At 67.5% G+C, this 8,883-nt stretch overlaps 3 protein-coding genes across 4 annotated transcripts; 1 reads left to right on the forward strand and 2 right to left on the reverse strand.

Annotated features, from left to right (window-relative positions):
• Positions 1-1,885: 1,885 nt before the first annotated feature.
• Positions 1,886-4,861, reverse strand: LOC108505653 (formin-like protein 18). Its single transcript, XM_017831888.1, has 5 exons — positions 3,851-4,861; positions 3,612-3,742; positions 3,009-3,152; positions 2,818-2,942; positions 1,886-2,569 (listed from the first exon to the last, which is right to left on the reverse strand). The coding sequence occupies exons 1-5, from the start codon at positions 4,282-4,284 to the stop codon at positions 2,366-2,368; spliced, it is 1,038 nt and encodes a 345-aa protein (XP_017687377.1). The 5' UTR covers positions 4,285-4,861; the 3' UTR covers positions 1,886-2,365.
• A 304-nt stretch (positions 4,862-5,165) lies between these two features.
• Positions 5,166-7,241, reverse strand: LOC108505651 (interleukin-36 receptor antagonist protein-like). Of its 2 annotated transcripts, none has more exons than XM_017831885.1 (5): positions 6,911-7,241; positions 6,490-6,550; positions 6,325-6,413; positions 6,108-6,238; positions 5,166-5,766 (listed from the first exon to the last, which is right to left on the reverse strand). In XM_017831885.1, the coding sequence occupies exons 1-5, from the start codon at positions 7,176-7,178 to the stop codon at positions 5,557-5,559; spliced, it is 759 nt and encodes a 252-aa protein (XP_017687374.1). In that variant the 5' UTR covers positions 7,179-7,241; the 3' UTR covers positions 5,166-5,556. The 2 variants fall into 2 exon arrangements, with proteins under 2 accessions (XP_017687374.1, XP_017687375.1); XM_017831886.1 differs by having other exon boundaries at positions 6,778-6,999.
• Positions 7,242-7,314: 73 nt separating this feature from the next.
• Positions 7,315-8,882, forward strand: TMED4 (transmembrane p24 trafficking protein 4; the record flags this gene model as incomplete). The annotated part of the gene is made up of 5 exons (XM_017831797.1): positions 7,315-7,490; positions 7,975-8,075; positions 8,287-8,412; positions 8,524-8,670; positions 8,757-8,882. Coding segments are annotated over exons 1-5 (648 nt in total), but the record flags the coding sequence as incomplete, so codon positions are not given.
• Between the last annotated feature and the right edge of the window lies 1 nt (position 8,883).

Genomic DNA, 8,883 nt, shown 5'->3' on the forward strand with positions numbered 1-8,883 from the left:
CCCAGCCAGGCTGGGGGGGGCTGCGCTGCCCCGAGGGTCCTGAGGGTCCTGAGGGTCCGAAGGGTCTGTGCCCATGGCAGGGGGGGCCCTGGGGGCAGAGGGAGGAGAGGGGATGTGGGTGGGGGGGTCTACAACGTAGGGAGGGGTGGGGTGGGGTGGGAAGGGAAGGAGGAGGAAGGGGAGAGGAGAGAGGAGGGAGAGAGGGATGAAGAAAGGAGAGGAGGGAGGGAGGGGGAAGGGATGAAGGATGGCAGGACGATGGAGGAAAGGAGGGAAGGAGGGATTGAGGAGGAAGGGAGGGAGAAGGGAGAGAGCGAGAGAGGGATGAGAGAGGGAGGGAGAAGAGAGGAATGAGGAAGGAAGGGTTGGAAGGAAGGGGGAAGAAAGATGGGAGAGAGGGATGAAGGAGGAAAGAGGAGAGAAGAAGGGAGGGAGGGAGGAAGGAGGGAGGAAAGAGGGAAGGAAGAGGAGGGAGGAGGGAAGGATAGAGGAGGAAGGGAGGAAGGAGGGGGAAGAGAGGGAGGGAAGTTGAGGGGAGGGAGAGATGAAGGAGGAAGGAGGAAGGGGGGAAAGGAGAAGGAGAAAAGAGGAAGGAAGGGAAGAGGGGAGGAAGGGAGGGAGGGAGGCAGGGAGTGAGGGAGAGAGGGAAGAGTGGGCGGAAGGGATGAAGGAAAAGAGGGAAGGAAGGATGGAGGAAGAAGGAGGGAAGGAGGGGGAGGGATGAAGGGAGAAGGCAGGAGAGAGGGAAGGAGGAAGTGGAGGAGGAGGAGGAGGGAGGGCTTAGAGGAGGAAGGAGGAAGGAAGAGGAGGAGGAGGAGGGAGAGGGGGAGGAGGCTCGGGGAAAGGGAGGAGGGTCAGGGGGTGGTCAGGAGGCCCCCCCGGCCAGGTGGGGGGTCCCGGCACCCTCACCCAGCACCTGCACACCCCGTGTCCGGCCCCGTCACCCCACGGCCCCACGTCACCCACCCCGTGTCACCGCGTCACCGGCACCGCTTCCGCCCCGCGGGGCAGGAAACGGGGGGGGGCACCCACAGACCCCCCCCAGCTTGGGGGGGGGGCTGCGCCCCCAAATCCCCCCTAAAACCGTCCCGCAAAGGCTTTTTAAAGGGGCTTGAGGAGGGGGAGGAAAGGTCTGTGGGGATCCCAAGTGGTTATGGGGAGGGGTGGGGGGTGTCTGAGGGTGGGGACCCCAAAAGTTGGGGTGGGGCCCCAAAGGGGGGGACCCCAAAGGGTGGGGAGAGTCCAAAGGAATTTGGGGTGCTCTGGGGGGGTGTTGGGGACCCCGATGGGTGGGACCCCAAAGACCAGGGCAAACCAAAAGTTTCGGGGGGCTCAGGAAGGGGGTGGGGTCCCCAGGGGTTGAGGGGACCCCAAAAGGTGTAGGGGTGACCCCAAATGGGTGAGGGAGACCCCACGGAGTGAAGGGGCCCAGAGACAAGTGGGGGCTCCAGGGGGGACCTTCAGAGTCCAAGGGGGACCCAAGAGTTATGCGGGGACCCCAAGAGTTATGGGGGGCCCCGAGGGTTACGGGGGGGCCCCAAGGGTGGGGGTATCCTGGATTTTTTGGGGGAACCCTCACGGCTTGGAGGACCCTGCAGGGCGGTGTGGGGAGCCCGGGGGGGGCTCCGAGGGCTCTGGGGGCCCCCACGGGGACCCCTCGCTCCCACCCCCCGGGCCTTGGGGACCCCCGGAGTCCCTCCCCCCCTTACCGGCACTGCCGCGCGGGCGGGGGCGGGGCCTCGGCTGGGCACGCCCCCTCTCGGGGGGTCGGGTAGACACGCCCCCTCCTCGGAGGCGGGGCCAGGGGCTCGATGAGTTCGTTGTTGCCACGCCCATTTGTTAGGCCACGCCCCCCCGAGAGGCCACGAGCCCCCGGGCTGCCCCGCGGGACCGATCCCGATGGAGCCCCCATGGACCGATCCTGACCCCCTGTGGGATCATCCTGAACCCCGTGGGATGATCCTGAGCCCCCATGGACCGATCCTGAACCCGTGGGATGATCCTGACCCCCGAGGGATGGTTCTGAGCCCGCCGTGGGATGAACCCAAGCCCCTGTGCGCTGGTCTGCCCCCAACATGAACTGACTCTGCCCCTCCACGGGCAGATCCTGCTCCCTCAGGGTCCTATTCTGCCCCTCCGTGGGTCCATCCCGCCCCTCCATGGATCCACCCCGGTCCCCATGGACCAGTCCTGCCCCTGTGAGTCGATCCTGCCCCACGGGGCCCGATCCTGGCCCCCCTCCCCAAATCACACACCCCGAGCTGACACCAAGACTGTCGCTTTATTTGGAAGGGAGGACACACCCACCCGTGGATGTCCCCCCGTGGGTGCCCCCCATGAGTGCTCCCCACCATGGTTGCCGGGGTCACTTTCGGCGCAGGTAGAAGGCGGTGGCCCCGTGTGGGGGGGCCATGGCCAGGGCCTCCCCCGGGCCTGGGGCCGTGCTGAGGAACAACCCTGGGAACGCTGCGGCCTCGAAGGTGTGCGTGGACCCCCCGAAGGTCTTGTAGAAGGTGAAGGGTGTGGCCTCGTCTCCCTTCTTTGAGAACAGCTCCAGCAGCCCCACGTCCTGCCGGAGGGACACACAGAGCTGGGACACCACCCCGGGGCGGCACCATCCCAGGAACCCTCATCTCCAGGTGACTCCATTGCCAGGTGACCCACCTCCAGGTAACCCCACCTCCAGGTGACTTCACCACCAGGTCCCCACCACCTCAGGGTGCCCCCATTTTGGGTTGACCCACCTCTGGGTGCCCCTCCCCTTGGGTCATCTACCTTGGGTTGACCAACCTTGTTGCCCCCCAGGTCCCCCCTCACCTCGAGGTGCAGCCGAGGTTCGGGGCTGGTGCCGCAGGACAGGGCGCGGGTGCCCCCGCGGATGCCCACGATGAGGGGGCAGCGCCGGCGCTCCAGGTGCCGGTTGGGCACGACGCTGATGGGCTCTGTGGGGACACGGGGCTGGGTGGGGGCCCTCGAGGGGGGTCACCCTCCCCACGGACGACACCCACCTTCCTGGGTGGCGTTGGCACCCTGCAGGCTGGTGGCCACCAGCTGCCCGTCCTGCAGGCACAGCCCCTTCTGCTCCGTGTCCCGCAGCACGTAGTGGTATGGCTGGGCCGGGGGGCGCGAGGCCGCCGAGGCCACCATCGTCACTTTTGGGGACACGGGGACATGTGAGGACACAGGGACGGGACACAGGGATGTGGGGATGAGGGACACGGTGGGGACGGACACGTGGGGGCATGGGGACATGGGGACGTGGGCACATCACAGGGACGTGGGGATGGGGCCCACGGGTGATGGGCAGGTGAGACATGGGGAACATGGGGTGTCTTGGGCACATGGAGACGTGGGGACATGACAAGGATGTGAGGATGGGGGACACGGGGACATGGGGATTGGAGACACGAGTGTGACAGACGTGGGGAGTGGGAAAGAGGCACATGGACACATGGGCATGAGGGGGCACATGGGCACATGGGTGCACGGGGACAAGTGGGCACCACAGGGATGTGGGGATGGGGTACATGGGAATTTGGGGGCAGGGATGGACACAGGGACACCTGGGGACACAGGGGACCCATGGGGCACCCAGCAGGCACTGCCTCTACCTTTCCCCAGGAAGTCCTCGAACAGGGCCTCCATGTCGGGGTCGACGACAGACTCGGCCACATTCCCGGGCCCCGTCAGGACTCCCAGGGGGTGGGACCGCTTGGGGGTTCCCCGGGGACCCCGGGCCCCTCTGCACCGGGGAGGGGGGAGATAGAGGGGTGAAGATGGGTGTCACACAGGGTGACCCGACCCAGCTCCAAAGGGAGGGGCAGCCCCATCCCACTCTGTCCCCACTCACGTGACAGCAGGTCTGGACACACGGGACATGGCTGGGCCTGGAGGGAGAGGGGGACACGGCTGACACGGGGGACACAGGTGGAGGACACCCCTGCCACCCACCTCTGTCCCCTGCTGCCAGCCCCGGCCATCAGGAGCATCCAGAGTGAACGCCCTGGGAATCCTTCCGGGGCAGGACCTGGCTTGTCCCTGTCCCTGTCCCCAGCCCTGAGAATTGTTCCCAGGCAGGACCTGGCCTGCCCCTGTCCCCGTTCCCAGGTACCTGTGACTCTGGCAGCTCCCGAGGTCCAGTCCTGTCTCTGTCTGGGCTCTGTCCCCTGGGGGTGGTGGTGGCTTTATAGGGACGGGCAGGGCGGGGGGCAGAGCCCGCCCTGCTGATTGTAGGGCAGTGCCAAGCTGGCATGGGGAAATGCCACCTGGGCCCCTTGTCCCCATTATCCACTGTGCTGCCCATGGTCACCGTGGCAGGGATGTCCCCTGTGCCATGTCCCCCCCCACCAGCCCTGTCCCCACAGTGTGCCCTGTCCCACAGGTACTGGTGCGTCCCCAGTGCCCTGTCAGCATTTTCCCATGTGCCTTGTCCCCATGGTGCCTGTGAGCCCTGTCCCCAAACTCCCACGTGCCCTGTCCCCACAGGCACCTGTGTCCCATCCCCATGGTCCTGTGCCCCCAGTCCCTGTGGCCCCACGATCTCTGTTCTCGCGGTGTCTCTGTGCCCCATTCCCACAGCCCCGCATGTCCCATCCCCCTTTTCCTGAGTGCCCTGTCCCTGCTGTGCCCCCTGTCCTTGGGTCCCACATGTCCATGTGCCCCATCCCCGTGATACCTGTCGCCATGTTTGTGTCCCCCCTGTCCCCATGGTTCCACAAGCCCTGTCCCCATGGTGTCCTGTCCCCAAGATCCCATGTGCCCTGTACCCATGTGCCCCGTCCCCACAGCCCTGCGTGTCCCGGTGTCCCCTGGTCCCACATCCCCCACGTCCCCGCGGGGTCCCTGTGCCCCATTCCCACATGTGCCGTGTCCCCGAGACCCCTCCCCGCGGTGCCAGGCCGGGTGTGCCGGGCGGGAAGCGTCGTTTCCCCGGCGGGATCCGGGAAGGGGCGGCCCCGAAGGTGCCCGGCCCGGGGCAGCCCCGGCTGCGTCACCCCGGGCTGGGGACGCGTCGCTCCCGTCCCCACGGGCCGGTGGCGCAACCCGGGACACCCCGCGGGTGACGCAGCCACCGCCGCCCCCCCGTGCCCTGTCCCCGGTGCCACCCACGCCACGGGCACCGCGCTGGCCTGAGCATCTTTATTGCCTCAGCGGCGCAGGGGGGAGGACGGCGCTGTCCCCGCGGGGATGGCACTGTCGGAGGTGGTGGAGCGTGGTGGCACCAGCCCGGGGGTGAGGATGTCACCGTCCCCATGGGGCTGGCACCATGCCCAGGCGAGGATGCCACTCTCCTGGGGAGGATGCCACCCTTCCGAAGGGGATGGCACCATCCGGGGGGGATGGCACCTACCCTGGAGTGAGGATGTCACTTTCCCCAGTGGAATGTCACCTTCGCCAGGGGGCTGGCACCATCCTCGGTGAGGATGTCACCAACCTGGGTGGGGATGTCACCCTCCCCAAGGGGCTGGCACTATCCTGGGGGAGGTGCCACTGTCCCCAGGCTGAGGACGTCCCTGTTCCCAGTTGGGAGTGTCCCCATGGCTGTGCCAGGGGGGCTCAGCAGAGCTGGAAGTAGAAGTCGAGCAGGTGGGTGGCATCATGGCTGCGGGACAGCGCCAGGGGCTGGTGGCCCCGGGCAGAGGTGCAGAGGAACCAGCCGGGGTTGGCAGCGGACTCGAAGCGCCACAGCCCGTCCTTGTAGGAGCGGAAGAAGGTGAAGGCGGCCGAGGCCTCCCCGGTGTGGGGCAGCTCCCGGATGTCCACGGCCTGCGGGGACAGGGGGGTCACCCACGGCCTGAGGGGCAGCACGGCAGGGCTGGCACCCACGGCCAGCAGGGGACACGGGCACTGTGCCACCGGGGGCTGCGGTGGCAACATCCCCACGATGTCCCATCCCCACAGTCCTTGTGTCCCCACCCCACACTGTGCCACCCCTGAGGTCCCTGGGTCCCCATCCCTGCAGTCCCCATGTCTCCACCCTTGTGGTCTCCCCATCCCCATGGCATCCCCTTGGCATCCCTGTCCCACAGTGTCCCCATCCCATAGTGTCGCCATCCATTTGGTGTCCCCTCAGTGTCCCCATGCCCCTGTCCCCGTGTCTGTCCCACCTGCAGCTGCAGTGCCGGGGTGGTGCTGTTTTTGGGGGGGCTGGCGAGGCAGCGGGTGCCGTTGCGGATGCCCAGGATGACGGGGAGCCGGGTGGGCTCGAAGGCACGATTGGGCACCCAGAACACCTTCTCTGGGGGGGTCACACAGCCGGGGGGCCATCAGGATTAGGGTCAGGGTCCCTCACCACCCCACGTCCCCCCCGTGCCCCCTCATCACCTTCCAGGGCGGCGTTGGCCCCTTGCAGGTGCCCGGCCAGCAGTTGGTCATCCCGCAGGTACAGCGACTTCTGGTTCACATCCCAGAGCCTGGGGGGGCACAGACAGCGGTGCCACCCTCTGCCACCCCTCAGGGTCCCCTAGGGGTGCCCCCCGCCCTCCTTACCGGTACTGGAACACCTTGGTCTGCAGGGTGGGTGCCTGGCAGGGGGAGAAGCCTTCAGCCTCTGCGCAGAGGAGGAGGAAGAGGGAGAGGGTGAGGGCGCTGGCCATGGTGCTCCGGAGCCGCCCTGGCACCCTCTGGCACCCCAACACCGGCCCAGCACCCCCGCCCTTATAACCCCCTCGAAGTGCCAGTCCTGCGGGGGTGGGGGGCTCCCAGTGGCGTAACAACCACCACGGTTCCGCTTCCCCTCCCGGCCCGCCGAGCCCTGCCGGGGGTCCCCGCTCTCACCCGCGGAACCCCCCACCCTACTCATGCTGCGGGACCGCGAGAGGGAGGAAGGAAGGAAGGAAGGAGGGTGGCGGTGGTGTTGCCACACTGCTGGGGAGGGAGGTGGGGCCCGCCCCTGCCCAGCGCTCGGCACCTCGGGGGGGTGACACCCGAGGTGAAACATTGAGGGGGGCGACACGGGGACATGACAGGGGGTCAGTGCGACCCCCGACTGGCCGCAGCGGGTCTCGAACCCACAGTCTCCCCAGCGAGGGAGCGGCGCCCTCCCTGTTGCGCCACCGCGAGGGGGCGTCGTACGCATGCGCAGTTAGGAAGGCGGGAGGCCCACAGGAGCGGCGTGGGCAGCGCTGAGTGGCCCAGGGCGGGTAGCGCATGTGCAGAGAGCGAGGTGAAGCCTCCATGCACGGGCAGGGCGGTAAGGGCGCGATATGCGCTTGCGGAATGCGGGATGTGAAGCCCCGGCGCAGGCGCAGGGCGCTAAGTGCGGGAGAAGCGCATGCGTAGCGTGCGCGGTGAGGCGGCAGCTCATGCGCAGAGCGCCCCCGCGGGCGGCAGCGGCAGGGCCATGGCGGCGCTGAGGGCGCTGAGCGCGGCGGAGGCCGCACTGCTGCTGCTGCTCCTCGGCTGCGGCGCACACGGGCTTTACTTCCACATCGGAGAGACAGAGAAGCGCTGCTTCATCGAGGAGATCCCCGACGAGACCATGGTCATCGGTGCGAGGGGAGGGGGCACGGCAGGGACCATTGTGGCGGGGGGGAGAGACCACCGGAGACTTGGGGGGTAACGGGAAGAACCACTGCGGATTGGGGGTAATGGGAAGGACCGTTGGGTACTGTGGAGGGGGTGAGACCACCGGGGTCTGGGGGAGGGACAGGAGGGACCACTCCGTACGGGAGGGGGCGAGGAGACCACTGGGGACCGGGAGGGGCCACCAGGTGCTTTTTGGGGATGGGAGAGACCACTGGGATCTGGGAGGGATCACCAGGGATGTCACGGGAGCGACCCCCGGGCACTGGGGGGGGGCAACATTGGAGACCACCGGGGTGGGGGGGAGGACGATGGGAGGGACTGAGAAACCCCCCAGGTGCGATGGGGAAGGGCAGGAGGAACCCTTGGGAAGGGGGATGGAGGGGCCGGGCTGTGGGCACTGGGATGGGAGTTGGGCCCTCCCCGACCCCGTGTCCCCCCTGTTCCCAGGGAACTACCGGACACAGCTGTGGGACAAACAGTCCGAGTCGTTCCTGCCCTCCACTCCCGGGCTGGGCATGCACGTGGAGGTCAAGGACCCCGACGGAAAGGTGGGCACCTCCAGGACAGGGCAGTGGCCCTGTCTTGTTGCCCTGGAGTGGGTGACAGTGGCCCTGTCCCAGTGTCCCAGGGTGTGACAGTGGCCCTTTCCCAGTCCTGGGGGTGTAACACGCCCCCCATGTCCCCAGGTGGTGCTGTCCCTGTGGTGTCACAGTGTCTCTGTGGGTCCCTGGGCTGTGTGTGACACTGTCCCTGTCCCAGGTGGTGCTGTCCCGCCAGTACGGCTCCGAGGGTCGCTTCACCTTCACATCCCACACGCCGGGGGAGCACCAGATCTGCCTGCACTCCAACTCCACCCGCATGGCCCTGTTCGCTGGGGGCAAACTGGTACTGCTGGGGCGAACTGGGAACACAGGGGAGGGGTTCCCAACCCTAGGGGGGATCTCTGGCACCCTGTGCCACCCCCTGAGCCTCCCCTGACCCCTTCTGTGCCTGCAGCGGGTACACCTGGACATCCAGGTGGGTGAACACACCAACAACTACCCCGAGATCGCGGCCAAGGACAAGCTGACGGAGCTGCAGCTCCGGGCACGGCAGCTCCTGGACCAGGTGGAGCAGATCCAGAAGGAGCAGAACTACCAGAGGGTGAGCAGCGGGTCCTGCAGGGTCGGTTTGGGGGGATCACCCAGTTTCCCCCCCTCTCTGACCCCCTTTCCCCATTTTTGGGGCAGTACCGGGAGGAGCGGTTCCGCATGACGAGCGAGAGCACCAACCAGAGGGTGCTCTGGTGGTCCATCGCCCAGACCATCATCCTCATCCTCACCGGCATCTGGCAGATGAGGCACCTCAAGAGCTTCT

The sequence above is a fragment of the Lepidothrix coronata genome, unplaced genomic scaffold, assembly GCF_001604755.1.
Source record: "Lepidothrix coronata isolate B3197 unplaced genomic scaffold, Lepidothrix_coronata-1.0 Scaffold197, whole genome shotgun sequence".
Lineage (NCBI taxonomy): Eukaryota > Metazoa > Chordata > Aves > Passeriformes > Pipridae > Lepidothrix > Lepidothrix coronata.

Bases quoted from the DNA above. Each gene is read 5' to 3' on its own strand.
- LOC108505653 (XM_017831888.1), bottom strand. From the start codon at position 4,284: ATGGGGACAAGGGGCCCAGGTGGCATTTCCCCATGCCAGCTTGGCACT. The intron at 2,943-3,008 runs GTGGGTGTCGTC...GTGTCCCCACAG, and splicing joins TGCCAACGCCACCCAGGAAG to AGCCCATCAGCGTCGTGCCC. The intron at 2,570-2,817 runs GTGAGGGGGGAC...TCCCTCCGGCAG, and splicing joins AACCTCGGCTGCACCTCGAG to GACGTGGGGCTGCTGGAGCT.
- LOC108505651 (XM_017831885.1), bottom strand. From the start codon at position 7,178: ATGGAGGCTTCACCTCGCTCTCTGCACATGCGCTACCCGCCCTGGGCC. The intron at 6,414-6,489 runs GTAAGGAGGGCG...GTGCCCCCCCAG, and splicing joins ACCAAGGTGTTCCAGTACCG to GCTCTGGGATGTGAACCAGA. The intron at 5,767-6,107 runs GTGGGACAGACA...CTGTCCCCGCAG, and splicing joins CCCCGGCACTGCAGCTGCAG to GCCGTGGACATCCGGGAGCT.